At 36.7% G+C, this 19,282-nt stretch overlaps 1 protein-coding gene across 4 annotated transcripts in view; it reads left to right on the top strand.

Annotated features, from left to right (window-relative positions):
* LOC128732919 (syntaxin-binding protein 5) overlaps positions 1 to 19,282 on the top strand; it is a 1,693,445-nt gene that overhangs the window by 1,571,022 nt on the left and 103,141 nt on the right. For all 4 annotated transcript variants that reach the window (XM_053826374.1, XM_053826375.1, XM_053826373.1 and 1 more), the window contains one exon: positions 17,698 to 17,822. In XM_053826374.1, the coding sequence (XP_053682349.1) occupies positions 17,698 to 17,822 (125 nt within the window). The remainder of the gene's footprint in view (positions 1 to 17,697; positions 17,823 to 19,282) is intronic.

Raw genomic sequence — 19,282 nt, 5'->3', positions numbered from 1 at the left:
CCTTCAGATAATTATTTTTGCATGAAAATCAAAACTTAAGCTTCTTTTGAATGTACTTTCATGAAAAGATAGTCATTAGCTTGATCGCATCGTTTTTACAATGTTAGAAGGTTAGGAAAACAAGATGAGGTCGAAAAATAGTGCCAAAGCTGCGCCATAAACATGCTTGAGAATGGGAAATACGATCGATATGATTCCCAGTGCTTGTCTTTTTTTGATTTATTTATTAAAACATGATACATGATATAAGACATCTGTCCTTTAAAATATCACTAACGAAAACAAATCTTACAAAATTTCTACCGTGCAACGTTTACTTCCTATTTTTCATATAACATTTCTAAGCTCTAGTATCTATTGATTGAAAAGAGCATCTATTGATGCGCAGAATTTGTTTGAAATTTGTACGAATTTATTTGGAAAAATCAACTCACTAGTATTTTTGATTCTATACACCCCTATACCTACATGCTTAAATAAACTGCTTTTCTTCGCTTTTTGCTTTTCTTGTACAATTGTGAGTAACAGCAAGTGAAGAAAATGACAATTGAAATCTGAAATCAAAGAAAAAAAAAAACTTTTCGATTGAATCCCACTATTTAATATTTATTTGCAACAGATACGTAGTTCACCTACGACGTGCAGGCTTCATCAGTGTCTTATTTCAAAGCGTATACGTATCTGTCGCGAATAAATATTAAATAGTGGAATTTAGTCGGTAAAAGTTTTTTCCTTTCTTTAATTTCAGAGTTCGTATTCCACTAAGAGGCTTCAAAAACTTCAGACAATTGACATGTTTCTCACTTTTCTTGAATTTCATTGCAAATTTTAAAATTGCAAATTGTCATCACATACATACATACATACATACACACATACATACATACATACATACATGCATACATACATACATACATACATACATACATATATATATATACATACATCACACACATCTCATACATTGAATGCAATCAACATTTGATTGATATGTTTTGATTTCACACGTTTTAACGGTTTATTATACGGTGCTTAAGTGTTAAAGTTTGAATAACTTTTGAATGAACCGTCCGATTTTAAATAACTTGGTTTCGTTTGATAGATCTCAGCAGTAATTTTCAAATAATCATAAAATGTGTGATGTTTTTCATTAAATTAATGCTTATATGTTACATAAATATGTTTTAAATACTATTTTTTCACATTTCTTTATGTAATTTTCAAACTACAAGTCCAATCGTCATGAAATTTGGAAGTTAAGGGTTTGCAAGGCTCCTCTTTCATATGCAATCAATTTTGTTCAAATCGGTTAAGAGACCTATGAGATAATGAAGTCCAATATTTTTCGTATTGTTATACATAACTTTTGAACTAAAAGTCCGATCAGTATGAAATTCAATAGCGACCAATGGGACACCTAGACCTTTCATTTGACACTAAGAACATTAAAATCGGTCCAGCCATCTCCGAGAAAAGTGAGTGAGATTAAAAGCGTCACATACACACACACACACATACACACACACACACACACACACACACACACACACACACACACACACACACACACACACCCACACACACACACACACACACACACACACACACACACACACACACACACACACACACACACACACACACACACACACACACACACACACACACACACACACACACACACACACACACACACACACACACACACACACACACACACACACACACACACACACACACACACACACACACACACACACACACACACACACACACACACACACACACACACACACACACACACACACACACACACACACACACACACACACACACACACACACACACACACACACAGAAAATGCTCAGTTTTCGAAACTGAGTCGAATGGTATATAACATTCGGCCCGCAGGACCTTCTTTCCATTTCCGGTTTTCCAAGCGATTTCTATACCTTTATACTATATATTTATATAGTAGAAAGGCAAAACACGAAATGGATCCGAGGCCCGGAGGGCCAAGTCACATATACCAATCGATAGGGTTCGACGATTTGAGCAATGTCTGTGTGTGTGTGTGTGTGTGTGTGTGTGTGTGTGTGTGTGTGTGTGTGTGTGTGTGTGTGTGTGTGTGTGTGTGTGTATGTGTGTGTGTGTGTGTGTGTGTGTGTGTGTATGCATGTAATGATTTTTTCTATCGCCTGTTTCGCAGAGATGGCTGAACCGAATCGTTCGCGATTACTTTTGTTTGAAAGGTATTATTGTCTGGTAGATCACTATTGAGTTGTTTCGTGACACGACGTTTCGTTTAAAAGTTATAGACAAAAATGTGAAAAATACGTGACACTCCAGAACTACACGACCGATTACAACGATCTTAGCATCAAATGAAAGCCCTTAATAAAGCTAAATTATTCAGGATTTCTTAATTGAAAACAAACAAGTAGTTTAAAAGTTATGCCTAAAAAATCTGTTTTGACAAGGTAATAATTATCGCCTGTTTCTCAGAGATGGCTAAACCGATTTATGCGCTATTAGTCTCATTTGAAAGATAATATATCCTAATAGATCACTATTGAATGGTTTTTTGATTGGACGTTTAATTTGAAAGTTATGAGCAATCGTATACACCACACCAAAATTAACAATTATTTATAATGATTTTAACCAAGATAATTTACCTAATTTCAATTATTTTAATACCAAACGAGAGGTTTTGACACTACGAATATATATGCAAAATTTCATAAGAATTGGTGGTACCGGTCAAAAGATATTAACCCTCGAACACTCGCGCCAACTTTTGTAACACAGTTACTCGCACGCACAATAGCCTCAAACCAAAGAAAACGTGCGTAATAGAGTTTTGACTGGGAAAACTTGGTTTTAGGTTTATCCAACCTTTAGAAGAGTTTCTTGAAATTAAAAGCTCTATCGTCTGGTGGAATCTAAATTTTGATTAATCCCCCTAAAAGTGAAATAAATAAATTTATTTTTCTTCACTGTCAATATAACACATTGATGTGTTCTGCAAAGTTATAGAGCATATTATTACAAGAAATTTTACTGAAGACTGTAACCTTCTATCTCTGCAGTGAAGATAGAAAAATCTTATTTATTGTATATGAATATGTAAAATCAGTTTTTATATTTTTGCTCTTTTTGTAATTCTTGTATGACTTTTTCATGTATTACAAAGTTGTACAAATGACAAAAATAAACAACTTTGCTGAATATAGTATACCTCTATGTTTGCTTGTTTAGGAACTGTAGAACTTTGATTATAAAAAATACCTTAATTTTGACTACGAATTACTCGACTACCAGCAGACGGATACATTTTAAACATTTTAAATTGGCTAGTTTTGCTGCATACAGACACCATTTTTCCGTATGAAGAAACGAGAGAAAATTCCAGTTGGGGTCAATTGCGGTACACCTCGCATGCTGATTCTGCTTCGATTCTGTGATGTCGGTTTATGCTGATCTATTTTCCCAACAATTTAAATTATTAATGCATTGAATAATTATGATATTTTGCTCAGAATAAGTTTATTGAACAATATACGTTAGTTAAACAACGATTTGTAATCTTATAGTAATATGGCGTTGGAAAACCTACACGTGTTGTACAAAATACAACAGCGTGAGTAACCAAAGGTTAATAAAAATTGATTAAAATTATTCAAGAAAACTCTATTGATGTGAATCAAATAGAATGGCATTACAGGAAATTATTTATAGTTCAAAAACCTATACACTAGACCTTTACAAGGCAATGTATATGTTAAAGAATAAGATTTCCTCTTACAACTTACTTTTATTTTCACTTCTCAGATTAATAACAACTTACTTATCCTTACTCAGCAACTTCATGAAAAAAGGATCTATCAAAATTTAAAAGTGTTCCTATTTTGTTCAAATTTTGTAAACGTATTCAATTTTCAAAAATGTTATGTAAACCAACGCATTACGCAACGTTAACCAATAGATGAATTATGTTCCAAAGACGATTTCGATTTCTATCTCAAATAGCAAGTAATACCGTATAACAAAGGTTCCTTTCACCACTAGGTGGATTAAATCGGGTTTTTAACAGAAGAACCAAAAGACGTATTTCTGGCGCGTTGTAACGTCATGCTACATATTTGCTTTCCAAAACAATCTGGGCAAAGCAAATGCTATTAATTTGTTCACTTTTAATATGAAATTTTATGCTCTTTTGAAATATATAATAATATTTGGGGGTTTCTCAACGATTTTCCCAGCTAAAACATAAATACTGTGCAAAGAAAAGTCAAAACGCTGTAACGTCACGGCGGAATGTGTCATATGGATAATAACTAGCACAACGTTAACAAACAGTTGAATTAAGTTCCGAAGACGTGTCGATTTCTATATGATCATTTCCAGCTCAAAACGCTAAAAAAGCCATTTTTTACTCGACTATTTTCGATTGGAATTGGAAGTTGAATGTGGAAATAGTTTCTTTCTAAACCTAATATTTGACGAGCAACATTTCAAAAGGTCCAATGTGCAGATGAAAGATTCTCTTTGCATCTCCTCTCTTACGCTTATTACGGCGGCATAAATGTACTTGAATGCGTCTATTTTGCATGAAACGGTTGCTGGTGTTATTGGAAAGCTAATCCTTTAGAAAAATTGGGTTGAAATGCATTTATGCCGCCGTAAGATAAGAGAGGAAGCGCAAAGAGAATCTCTCATTTGCGCCTTGGACCTTTTGACATGTTGGTCGAGATTTCTATGTTTATCTGTAAGTAAAAAATAAGAAGGTTTGACAAAACGGGTCTTTTCTTTTAAAAAGAAGGTATTACCACTAATCATGGGGGGTATCAATCGGCACAATCGGCACAATCGGCAAATTTAAGATTTTTGCTTTCTGATCTAAAATGAACAATCTGACAAAATTTGGTTTAAATCCGTAAAGGTCGATTACACGGTTATCAGATACTTTGTATGTATCCCAGTTGGCCTCAAGGTATGACGCTGGCCTAATAAACCAGTCATCGTATGTTCGAATCTCATCTAGGAGAAGCTGTTGGAATCAATAGGATCGTAGCAACTGGCTCTGCAATTGTCCTGTATTCTAACAGCTGGCTGCGAAGTCTGTCGTATAAAATCACAAGGTCAAGTTTCGATAACGGAATGTAGCACCTAGGCTTTGCTTTTTGCCTATAAAATTTTACATCCCTTAACCCTCTAACGGGCAACATCGTAAAAACGATGCGATCGAGCAAATAATTACTTTATCATGAAAGTACACTCAAAAGAAGCTCGAGTGTTGATTTTCATGGGAAAATATTTATCTGGAAGTCCGCTAGGTATGAAATAGTCCAATTTCTCTTTTTAGTTTTTCTTGCCTAACGCTGTACCCAAATATTTTTTCGGTTCAAATATATCACAAAATTGAAAAAAAGCATGTAAATTACCCATAGCAAAAATTTGAGATCGAACATTTTGTTCTAGATGTCCTTTTTCTTCAAACGTAAAAAAGGGAATATTCACACCATAATTTTTTTTCGGAGTTCTTCGGAATTCTTGTTTTTGAAAGATGATAACTTCTGAACGCATAGTCAGAATCAGGGATGGTTCCTCCTCAGAAGAAAAAAAGAGAAGAGAAAAATTCAAACTGTGCTCAGTCTTCAACGCGATTTATTCTGCTCCGTTTCATTTTAACTTTGCTCTTTCTTGCTTAACGCAGCTGTATGAGCAACCGCACACTGCGCTACTCATTGAGGAGAATGTTAATACACTTTGAATACGTTGATGCGATGCACTGACGTATGACAACTACGGGTAGTTTTAACATGTGTAGTGCGTTGAGAAAAAACGACGATTGTCAGTAGCGGTTATTGCCATCAGAAAAATATTAATCCATTAATGCATGATTCTTACATTTAGTATATTCAGTTGAGTTTGGCTGCCCGTGAACGCAACTGCATCATATGGTTAGGCATGTCACAACGGCAACAATGCGAAAAATGTTATTTAGATATGACAACATTTGAATTCCCATGCATTTACTTGTTGACGCGCACCAACAGGAAAGTCCCATTATAAACAAAGGTAATTCTCCGCTAAGATTCAAAATTTAACGACTTTTGATTGTCTTGACGCCTCTGAGTCTATAGTTGCTGTACGCGCACCGGTTGTTGTGTTTTCACGTTTACTGCTGTAGCTACCGAGAAGACCGGGAGCAAAACCGAAAGTTGCTCATTTAAAGAGCGCATTAAAAGTTTTTCTGCGCGTCAGCTTTTCTCATTATGTTTAGTCTGTTTCTCATTGTGTGGATTTATTTCTCATTTCTGAAAGCAGTTCTGCTCATTGTGTTGAACAAAAAAAGTTGCACTTTTTGCAATGAGTGAGGAAATAACAAGCCTGATCAGAATGTTGCGATATTAGTATCAACATGTCAGGAAATCTGTTCTGAACATATTTCTCATTTTGCCAATTCAAGACAAATTTCGTATGTGGCTCTGGAGCTCTAAAAGCGAAGGCCGTCTACAGACGGTCTTACCCGTTAGAGGGTTAAAAGTGTAAAAAAGCTCACATAATTATGCTTCTGCGTTAAATTATTTTAGTGCGTGAAAGACCAAAGGAACAAAGAGAACATAAATGAAATTAAGGCAAATGTGTACTTTGATTAACCTTTTCACATATTTGACAAGGCGGTTAGAAATGACATTAACAATTCTTTTCATTTTGTGGAATAGTGAAGTTATCTGGATCACTAATTTATTATTATATATTTATTCATCAACTTTTTTTAATCGGGACCGGTGGTTGGTTCGCCCCAAATTTATTACTAAAGCAGTTTGCAAGTTACAGCTATCAAGCTTGGCAATGCTATTATTTCGGCTAATGCATATCAATCAATTTATGAATCAAATAAAAACAAAAATCGCTTGCCTATCGACATCGAAATCATAGCAGAATATTGAACTGAATTTTAAATTATCAAGGAATCCCAAATGAACCATTGAATGTAATCAAGGAAATATGCTTGAGTGTCAAAAAATTGTTGGCTTACTTAAGAACCAGCATATAGAATAGCAAGATGATAATAGGACGATTGTAGGTACTAAAGCAAAAAAAAATTAAAGAGCATTAAATAGAACAATGATATATTTCAGCATCAATTAAAATATAGTTGGAGGTGTAATGATTATGTTCTCAGGAAGGTTTTACGTTATTGCCTATAATCATACAATCAACTGCAGCAGAAGCACTTAGGTGCTGTTTAAACCATCGCCATCGAATTCACCTATACAAAAACTAAGTTACCAATCAGTAGGGTATATAAGACAAGGCTCGATGCAACTTCTACCAATACAACCGTTGGGTATGGAGAATTGACAAACCAACTTTCAAACCGACATGTTTCCAACGTGTAATAAATTTTGAGGTTTTGTTAAATTTTCATTTCTTGCTAATGGCGTAAGTTCTCTGAAAATCCGGTGTTCAATCGACTACATCAAACGGTGGAATCCTCACAAAATTTCAAAATTATTTTTATACCATTAGTACACTTCTTTTTCCAAAAACCATCAGCTCTCGCAATTCGTCAGAATTTTACAATCTGAAGTATTCAGTATAAATTGTGGCAGTCCGAAGTTTGCCGGGTCCTCTAGTTTGCTTTTGCTGGCTGGCTGGTCCTATATGAAACCCTGCTGTTGTTTGCGGCATGTTCGATATTGTGTGATTGTAAGATGATGTTCCTGGGATAATTCCCGTTTGTGATATGTCGGCGGCTCCGTTGTTAGCTTATATATATTTTTTTTCTAAAACTACACTTAATTTTCTACAAGTTTTCCTTTGACGCCATTTTGATCAAATAACTAGTTTTCAACATATGATGTTTTGAAAAAAAGTGATCTCATTTCTAAATACGCCCTTTTGAAAAGTTACTCTTGACGAAAAACTACAAGGTACAGCCCTAAGGGTTGTACAAAAGGGTGGCGTAGGACTATGTCAGATCATTTGATCAAAGACTAATATAAACTGCATTTCTGGCATATGTATGTTTATAAGAATCTGTGAGTGCCATTGTTTATGTGATTGTTTAACCGTTATGTGTTCGACAGGGTACCCGGATACCTTTTCAGATTTCAAAGTAAGAAATTCTAAAGCTTTCTTCGACCCAGGATACTGAAACTCTGTGACATCTTAGAACTAACTAAATTACAACTTTTGATAAAATAAGTTTTCATGTAGCACTTAAGGGGGAGGAATGGCGGGGCTTGGAAATTTTTTACCCTTTAAGTGCTCGACAAGGGTACCCGGGTGCCCGCAAATTTAAATGCTTGTAACTTTGGCAATATTTGACCGATTTGGATTATCTTACCACCTAAAGATTCAGGAACTAATCCACTTCCAGTGGGGTTACAACAGAACCGGAAGTGGTTCTTCTGGTTCCAAGAAATCCAGTATTCCGAGGATGTGTTCCGAAATTAAAGCACTTTTTATGATTTTGGATGTAACCATAGTAATATGGGTATCCAAAATTCCTCAAATTACTCCGAAAGGTCATTTTTCATTGTTTTAAAACAGTATAATGATTTATCCTCAGAATGGCCATTCTGGAATAAGTTCCCATGGGACCTCCTGAGGCCACAGAACTGTCTGGATTGCATCGCTGGCAATATGGGTATACCACAATAGATCAAAATAATGGTCCCAGTGGTCAAATCTTCCGACAAATATAGGTATCTAAATTCATGAAATTACTCCGGAAGTACGTTTTTCATTGTTGTGGCTCTATTTGATGATTTTGTCCCGAAGTGGCAATTCCGGAACATATTCCCATGAGGCTTCACAGTGGTCCAAACTTAATAAACGTGCGCATTGGAGTTTTGAGCGGGAAAACTTGATTTTAGGTTTATGGAAGCTTTGGAAGTGTTTCTTGAAATTATAAGTTCTATCGTTTGGTGAAATTAAAATTTTGATTAATCTCCCTAGAAGTGAAATAAAAAATTTATTTTTCTTCAGTTTCAATATAACACATTAATGTGTTCTGCAAAGTTTTAGAGCAAATTATTACAAGAAATTTTGCTGAAGACAGTAATCTTGTATCTCTTTAAAGAAGATAGAAAAATGCTGTTTCTTACATTTGAATCGATAAAATCAGTTGTTCTATTTCAGCTCTTTTTATAGTAGTTGAATGACTTTTCATGTTTTATAAAGTTGTACAAATAGTAAAAATACACAACTTTGCCGGTTGTAGTATATCTCTATCTCTGCTTCTTTAGGAACTGTAGAACTTTTAATATAAAAAATGCCCTGATCTTACCCTCAAATTACTCAACTATGCGCAGACGGCTACAAATTATATTAATTTAATCAAAAACTAGATAAAAAGTATTACAAAATCCAGAAACTTTCATTTGTATCCATTTGCGCATAGATGAGAAATCCGGGGTTGAAATTTGGGTATTTTTTATATTAAAAGTTCTACAGTTCATAAACAAGCAAAGACGAGGTATGCTACATTCGGCAAAGTTGTGTATTTTTACTATTTGTACAACTTTATAGAACATGAAAAAGCGATACACCTACTACAAAAAGAGCTATTATAGAAAAACTGATTTCAATGATTCACAAATAAGAAATGGGATTTTTCTATCTTCGCTAAAAAGATAGAAGGTAACTGTCTTCTGCAAAATTTCTTGTAATAACATGCTTTAAAACTTTACAGAACACGTCAATGTGTTATATTGAAACTGAAGAAAAATAAATTTTTCACTTTTAGGAAGATTAATCAAAATTTTAATTTCACCAAACGATAGAACTTTTAATTTTAAAAAACTCTTCCAAAGCCTTCATAAACCTAAAATCTAGTTTTCCTACTCAAAACTCTAATGCGCACGTTTAGACATCAAGGACCCCCTTGTACGATGGACAACCCGTTTTGCTTATCCGCTTAAAAAGTGAAAAATTGATGGTTTATTGGTGTTACTGATTGTGCAAATAGTGTGTAGTGTTTGAGTTTTCTTGCAATTTGGTCCAGGATGGTGGAGGATATCATTTTAGAAGCTGTCCTGATCGAATATATTACGAAAAAATTTCAGGCATAAGCTAAGTATACGTTAACCTTTTTTATTTGCGACAGGGGGCAGTCAATAATATTACACACATTGTAATTTTATTTTATACGATGAATCCGTATTTACCTCTATTAATTATTCTAAAACCTTAAACAATATTATATTACATGCAGTGTTATTTGGATAAATAGAAATATGTTTCTTTCTTTGTTTCTTCATTAAATTGATGAAATTGTTTAGAAATAATTTGCTCTTAGACATATGTTAATGTCAACAATATTGCCTAAAAGTGATGTACTACTTTTACTTTTATTTTTGGCAGAAAGCCTTTTAAATCAAGATTTAAATTATACTGCGCAGCACTTTTGATTTGTTTTGGCAGTAACTAATGAAAGTTACTTTTCGTCTCATCGATCGTTTCGGACGAAGTAATTGCGGACATATGCACCCCTCGCAACCAGTTGACACTTTTCGCTCTCGTCTTCTTTGCGCGGCTGTTCTGATGCTTTTGCCGCTTTTGCTCAGCACCAGGGAGGGCAGATGTGCGGGTTGTTCGGGTATCGATAATTGCAATTTTTTATGTACATATTTTGAATTAGTTTTTGTCTACGTCATAAATTGTGCGTTGACTTTCCCAGGATGAGCGCGGGCTCTTACAAATTTCTTCCCTTTGGAGAGCAACCTTTTACCCAACACGAGTATTGGGTATTGGCATGAGTATTGTTTGTTGGTAAACGGCATGGTGCTTTTATGTTTTGTTTTCTCAGGCAACACTATTTGAGCATCAACGTCGTAACATTAATGTATGTGAGCTGGAGTGTGTACTAGCACTTTTCTTAGGTTTTTTGGACCTGCTACTGCTTTGGTTCCAGCCGGACAGCTGAATGAAGTATATTTTCGGGTTGTCGGTGTATTGCTAATGGCTAATAGTGTTCAAGCAGTGGAAAGGCCCTAGACATAGCCCGTCATGTAGGCAGGGGGTTAACTGGGTTCAACCTGTGTGAAGGGAAAAACGTTTGCCCGTTTTGCCAGCCGTTCGATTGGAACTTGGGCAGGAACTTAATGGCTAAATGAGTAGAATGGCGACGATATCACGGACGAAATGTTTTCTGTCTAGGGACATAGTATCTTCGCCTATAGATCGGTTGGAATTGTTCGATTCAAAAAATATCACAAATCGGTACGAATAATTTAAAGTTGTATTATTTATAAACATGAATTGGCAGGGAATAAGCAATGTGGGTGCAAATGTTCTGCTTGGAGCTAGTTTCTGTTTTTTTTTGGGATGATTTTGGATTAGTTCTAGTGAAGTTTCAGTAGTCTATAGGTGGGAATGTTTATGTGGAACATTTTTCTTCCAACTTTTATTTTGAATACAAATCAAAAAGTATCTTGAACGTTTACGGCGGCAACCATTTTTTCCTTAGTTAATATAACTTTGGAACGACACTGTGATACAAAAACGAAACGTTGTTTGAACGAAATTTTGAGGATAATTTATGACCTACCTAACTTAAAAAATGTTTGCGTGTTTAACTCAATTACTGTACCAATTAATACCAACATATTTTTTGGCGACGTAACTAAAAAAAATCTCAGGGTATTTTCAGCAGGTATTTTCAGCGGGTTTCGGAATTCAGCGCTAGGATTGGGCAAAATTCCCGAAAGTATCGATAATTGAATATCAATATCAAATCCGCCGCTTTATCGATACCGTCGATATATCGCTCGTGAAGCATCGATATTAGATTTATCGATACTATTTAAGGCGGCATTCTGGGATTAGGAAATGCTACTCAAAAAAGGGATTCATAAAAATTAATCAATAAAAAACATGTTGAGCAAAGAGAGTGCCCCCAAAACACGCACGCAACACATCACACGCTCTAGTACATCTCTATTTCGGACACGTCGCTTCGTATGAAAAACCGCACCACAGCTGTTCACGCTCGACTGAATCGTACGCTGCCCCGGAATCCACAAAAATATGATAGGTTGTACTCCCGACACATCTAGATGACATGCCAAAGAGTAAAAATTTGATCCGTAGTAGCACGGGCCTTCAAAAGCCCACCTGGTACTACCCTACGAACTCTCCAGCCACCGGGGATAGACGACGTAACAAAATCTGTTGGTGGTTTTGACCAGCGTTATGCTGCGGGATTACAGCAATCTATCCGATCGCCCTTTCTGTAGATGGGACAAACCACACCCTCAATCCACTCATCCGGCAGCTCTCTCCCAAACTCCTGAAACCATCCAGTGATGTGTCGTTGCTGGCGGTTCTTGGCCATTCCTGCAGAGTTCCACCGGGAGTTGCTCCTTTCCGGTTCTAGCTCTGCTCGATCTCTGTCCCACCTCTGCCACTTTCACCGCTATTATGGCGCGTAAAAAGCTGGAAAGTCTTTGTTAATGCCTTCAACGCCCAATACTACTCTATGTGCTCTCTGGTCAGTTTTGAATTGCTGAAAATCGCATATCGTACGCACTTACTGTTCAATAAGCGTTAAACATGTAAGTGACATTGTTCAAGGTTTTACCTAAGAGTCAATTCCAAGGCGTCGGACATTCAGCACATTGTGCCATGGCACTTCAAAGATATCAAGCGGCACATCTCCGGTTCAATTTTACATATGAAATGGGAGCACCGCCAGGTGTCAAAATCATCTCGCACGGTTGCCAGATCGATAAGATTATAACGAATTTAACAAATCTTGCAGTTCGGCACTTGTACCGAAATCGGCATAGTTCGGCTCGTTTCAAGTCGTCTAACATAAAAACGGCTGTGCCGAGGTCATCTATACCTATAAAGAAGGATTTCTGTCTGTCTGTCTGTATGTTCCTTATAGAATCGAAAACTACTGAACCAATCGGCATGAAAGTATGCATCTAGAGGTTTTTTGGGGCCAGGAAAGGTTTTAGTGATGGTTAGAAACCCCTCCCCCCACTAAGAGGGGGGGCTCCCATACAAATGAAACACAAATTTCTGTATAACTCGACAACTAATCAAGCAAATAGAACAAAATTTGGCATGAGGGTGTTTTCGGTGACAAGAATTTATTCTATGGTAAATTGAGACCCCTGCCCTCTTTATAAGGGGAATTATAATTCCTCTCCTCTTTAAAAGGGGGGGCTTCCATACAAATTTCCTCATAACTCGAGAACTAAAAAATGAAACCAGATTTGGCAGGTGAAAGTTTTCTAGGGCAAGAATATTTTCTATAGTATATTAGGACCCCTCCTCACTTTAAGAGGGGGGGCTCCTGTACCAAAGAAACACAATTTTCTTCATAACTCGAGAAGTAATTAAGCAAATGGAACCAAATTTGGCATGTGGGTGTTTTTGGAGACAAAAATTTTTTCTATGATGAATTGGGACCCCTCCCCGTTTTAGGAGGGGGGGATCCTATACAAATGAAATACAAATTTCCTCATAACTGAAGAACTAATCAAGCAAATGGAACAAAGTTTGGCATGTGAAAGTTTTTGAGGGCAAGAATATTTTCTATGGTGAATAAGGACCCCTCCCCACTTTAAGAGGGGGGGCTCCTATACAAACGAAATACAAATTTCCTCATAACTCTAGATCTAATCAAGCAAATGGAACCAAATTTATCATGTGGGTGTTTTTGTAGGCAAGAATATTTTCTATGGTATATTTTCTATGGATTTCCCCACTTTAAGAGGGGGGGGGGCTCCTATACAAATGAAAAACAAATTTCCTCATAACTCGAGAGCTAATCAAGCAAATGGAACCAAATTTGACATTTAAGTGGTTTTGGACGCAAGATTTTTTTCTATGGTGAATTGAGACCCCTCTCTTCTTTAGAAAGCGAGTTATGGCCCATCTCCTCTTTAAGAGGGTGGGCTTCCATACAAATGAAATGCAAATTTCCTCTTATCTCGGGAACTAATCAATCAAATGGAACCAAATTTGGCATGTGGGAGATTTTGGAGTCTTAAATTTATTTTACGATAGTTAGAGACCTCACCCCTGTGGTAGGGGGATATGGACTCTCATACAAATAAAACAGAAATTTTTGCGAAACTCAAAAACTAATCGAACTCGAGAAATTCGAGACTCTTCCATAAAACATTAGTCAATACAAGACCACAAAAACTATCTATAGTAACACTAGATCATTCAGGACAAGACGGTCGCGAGTGTTGCCGGTGACCCGCCGTCGGAAGCGCCTTCCACTGGGGGGCTTGCAAAACTCGAGATTGTGACAAAGATCATCCGAGATTCATGATTTATGTACAGCACAGGTTAATTTGTGGCAATACGAAGTTTGTCGGGTCAGCTAGTTTCCAATAAAGTAAATTTGAGAATTAAGCTTAGTAGTTACCTGAAAAGAAAACAGCACGAGAAAAAACCCTAAAAAATTGTTTTTTTGAGCCTTTGCTGGCCTAGTTTTAGTCTATATTTTTTCAGCTGCATATCCCGCTTTATCAAAACAGTATCGGGATGAAATTATCGATTTATCATAATATCGACGTCGTAAGTATCGATGAAATATATCGAAATATCGGCCTTCGAGTATCGATATCGCGGGTATCGATACGGTATCGCCCAATCCTAAATTCAGCCTGTTTGCCTTTTCTTTCGCCAATGGATATACTTTGCCGACATACAATTGTAATATGTTAGAACTATTTTCTCAAGACTGTAAGTAGTCTACTATTTTTTTTATTCAAGGAACGTCAGAGCCACCTGTTCTTCCACTAGAACTGGGCCATGGCCCGAAGAAGTGGATGCCATCGCTTGATGGGCTGAATATACCCTCCCGTACTCTATATTGCATAAACTTTAAGCTGGATTCACAAAAATTATTTCTTTCATGTTTAGAACTTAAATAAAATTTCACGCGAATCATTATTTTTCATGTCGATATTTTTAGATTTCATTGATGCATAGTCTACATTCTCCGTTTCATGAAAATGATCAAGAAATCTATTTTGTTTCTTAATAACAGATTTTACAGAAACATTGCGCGCATGGATGTTATAAGATCGTGTGACATATCTATATGAGGTACAACGCGAAGTGCTTTTCGTCAGTCGAGTGAGCAATCGAAATTTAGAAGCGATGAGACTTAGAGCAATAGATCAATCACGTAGTAGCGGCTACTATGCACTCATGCTCATTATGCGTTTTCATAACATCGATTATTTTAGGTTAGCAGATGAAATTGGCTTCCCGCGTTGCCCTGAAACAATACATCATCTTCGAAGATGAATCGCGATTAGGCACGATATAGCATAACTCTCTAAGGCCGGCCGTCTGGAGTTTAATTTGCTATCAACATTATTAAATTATAACTGTGTTGAGTTTCAACAATCCTGTGACTGTTGATTCAAATAGGCTTTTAAATATAAATTCTAAATATTCCCATTGGTATAATACTGATTTAAAATGAGCATTTTTCGGCTGTTGGTTAAATGAAGAATAAACAAACAAAAATCAAAATAACTACTAACTACATAAAACTAAAAAATACAACGATCACATCACTTATCAAGGTGAATCCTGATCCATCGAAACCTTCCGTACTAACAAAACTCCTTCCTGTAGTCTTTGCGGGGATGCAGAGGTTAACACGGTCCCCAAAACAACAAAGATTACACTAACATTCCTTCCCCATTCCCACCTGATTGCAAGGACGTGACCGGCGCAGTTATTGATCCATTATAATTGAGTCACTGAATTTTGCACACTGAGAATGATCGGTCAATCCCAACCCCATTCAGTTGATTCATTGTGCAATTTCACTGATTCGGATCAACCACTGAGTGCAACCATTGACATGTGTAATCAGTCTAAGCTAAGCTAAGCTAAACTCTAATGCTCACGTTTATTTGGTTTTGAACTACTGTGAAGCCCCACAGGAATATGTTCCGGAATGGCCATGCCGGGGCAAAATCATCAGATAGAGTTAAAATAATGAAAAACGACCTTCCGAAGTAATTTCATGAATTTAAATACCCATATTGCCAGTGTTGCAATCCAAACAGTTCTGTGGCCACAGGAGGTCCCACGGGAATTGGTTCCAGAATGGCCATTCCGAGGATAAATCATTATACTGTTTTAAAACAATGAAATATGACCTTTTGGAGTAATTTGAGGAATTTTAGATACCCATATTACTATGATTACATCCAAAATCTTGAAAAGTGCTTTAATTCTGGAACATATGCTCGGAATACCGGATTTCCGGGAACCAGATGAACCACTTTCGGTTCTGTTGTAACCCCACTGGAATTGGATAAGTTCCTGAATCTTTAGGTGGTAAGATGGTCCAACTCAGTCAAATATTGCCAAAGTTACAGCTGTTTCAATTTGTGGGTACCCGGGTACCCTTGTCGAGCACTTGACGGTGTTTTTTGTCGAACACATAACGGTTAAAAGAGAAGAGCGAAATATTCATATTCAATTCTATATTTTATATGAATGCCATGCTGGCTTTGAAAATACGTGGATGGGAGTTCATAAGTACAACGCCTGCAACCATTGAGACATAAAGATTTTTTTTTAAATCACTTGTGGTTGTGTGCATCATAAAGGTTTAAATAGTAATGAATAACCAGCCCACAGATTATTGTATTAAATTTGATTATGCGCAGCTTGACATGTTGCAATGTTTCAATGTTTGACAATGTTTTCAGTCTTAGTTTAACTCGATTGTGACCTTTAGAGGGCCATTGGTTACAAATAACATTAAAGCCAAAGCACGTTGATTGCAAATATGACGTGCCATTCGGATGTCCTTCTCTTTTGATATGAATGGCAACAGATACGTAAGTTAGCAGCGTCGATTCACTGTCTTTTGCTCCGAGAAGGCTTTTCTAGTTTACTTTCACAGCTTACCGCTTGTTACATAGCAGGAAATATGGCACATACGCAAAAAAAAATTGTTTTACTGGTATGAGAGTCCTTATCTTCCAACTACTAGGGTGAGGGGTCTCAAACCATCATAAAATAAGTTCATGCATCCAAAAAACTTCACATGCCAAATTTGGTTTCATTTGCTTAATTAATTCTCGAGTTATGCGGAAATTTGTGTTTCATTTGTATGGGATTCCCCCCGTTAAAAGACGGATGGGTCTCAGTACATCATGAAAAAACTTCCTGCCTTCTAAAACCCCCACCTGCCAAATTTTGTTCCATTTGCTTGATTAGTTCTAGAGTTATGAGAAAATGTGGACATTTTTTTTATGGGAGCCCCCCTTCTTACGCCCTCCTTAAAATTTATCTCTAACTCACGACATATCAATTGTTCAGTAGTTTAGTAGTTATCAGTAGTGAAATCTTTCATTCAAACGTTACACTTCTATTTTGGTTTTTACAAAGTGCTACCCAGTCCCAGTAGTCCAAAGACAAAGACGTAGACAGTAGTCAAGACGTAGTCTTATGTCAAAAAATCCAAATTAGTGGAAAATGAGTTCTTGCGTGGTACCCAACACATTACAAAAATTTCATTCCAATCAAAAATAGTCGAGTCAAAAATAGCCTTTTTTCAGCGTTTTGAGCTGAAATTGCTCTATAGCGAATCAAATAGTAGATGGTGTTATGATTATGTCTTTCAGAAATACCATGATAATAAATAATACATATTTTCTTGTGTGTATTTATAGCAATCAATATAATGAGATGCTGGGAGAACTATTCGTGGAGCACGAAATGCCAGAAGCTCCCAAAGAAAGTTTTTTCAAAGGACTCTTTGGCGGGGGTACAAGAAATCTAGATCGCGAAGAATTGTGTAAGTATTGATTCGACAATGAGATATTGATCTCGCATAATAATATACACTCTAGCGCTCAATTTTTTTCTCAGTTTACATGATGTAACTTTAGCACGAAATAAATGTTTCAAATTAACGTAATAATTCAAATTATGAATTTAAATAGATAGAATAGACTATACTAAGAAAGTATCGGTTCACGTTAAAATAAAAAAATGTATTAAGGATTTATGGAGATTTCTTTCAAAACCGCCAAATCAGCTTGCCCAACAAGTATGATTCTCATGTGCACATAAGAGTATTAAATACTTAAATTTTAAGCCGAAAAGTGGGCACAAAGTACACTCAAATATTCTGCACATAACTAATGGTAAATAGAAATATTACGAAGAGACTATACGAAAAGTTTTCTCAGTGTATTATGTATTTTTATTAGAGCGAAAAGCGGATAAATTAACAAAAGGGCGAATGTCGCAAATGTAAACAAAACCGGTGAGAGTTATTTTTTGCTGGACCAGCAGCCGAATTTGGTCGAAAAGCACGAAGTTGATCCGAGGGCCGAGTCACATATACCAATCGATAGAGCTCGACGAACTGAGCAATGCCTGTGTTTATGTGTGTGTGTGTGTGTGTGTGTGTGTGTGTGTGTGTGTGTGTGTGTGTGTGTGTGTGTGTGTGTGTGTGTGTGTGTGTGTGTGTGTGTGTGTGTGTGTGTGTGTGTGTGTGTGTGGTGTGTGTGTGTGTGTGTGTGTGTGTGTGTGTGTGTGTGTGTGGTGTGTGTGTGTGTGTGTGTGTGTGTGTGTGTGTGTGTGGTGTGTGTGTGGTGTGTGTGTGGTGTGTGTGTGTGGTGTGTGTGTGGTGTGTGTGTGTGGTGTGTGTGTGTGGTGTGTGTGTGTGTGGTGTGTGTGTGTGCTGTGTGTGTGTGGTGTGTGTGTGTGGTGTGTGTGTGTGGTGTGTGTGTGTGGTGTGTGTGTGTGGTGTGTGTGTGTGGTGTGTGTGTGTGGTGTGTGTGTGTGGTGTGTGTGTGTGGCGTGTGTGTGTGTGGTGTGTGTGTGTGGCGTGTGTGTGTGTGGTGTGTGTGTGTGGTGTGTGTGTGTGGTGTGTGTGTGTGGTGTGTGTGTGTGTGGTGTGTGTGTATGTGTGTGTGTGTATGTGTATGTGTGTGTGTATGTGTGCAGCTCATTTTCTATCGCCTGATCCTCGGATATGGCTGAACCGATTTATGCGCTATTAGTCTCATTTGAAAGGTATTATTGCCTAGTATATCACTATTGAATTGTTTCGTGGTCCGATATTTCGTTTAAAAGTTATAAAAAAAAATGTGAAAACTACGTGACACGATTTTCTCCGGAATTACACAACCGATTTCAATGATCTTATTACCAAATGAAAGCTCTTGTTATCATAAAAATTTTCAAGAAGTTTTGTTGAAAACAAACAAGTAGTTAGTTATGCTTAAAAACGTGTTTTAAGAAGGT

The sequence above is a fragment of the Sabethes cyaneus genome, chromosome 1, assembly GCF_943734655.1.
Source record: "Sabethes cyaneus chromosome 1, idSabCyanKW18_F2, whole genome shotgun sequence".
NCBI classification, from domain to species: domain Eukaryota; kingdom Metazoa; phylum Arthropoda; class Insecta; order Diptera; family Culicidae; genus Sabethes; species Sabethes cyaneus.
The sequence above is the reverse complement of the archived record's forward strand: the minus strand, read 5'-3'. Positions and strand labels throughout refer to the sequence as shown.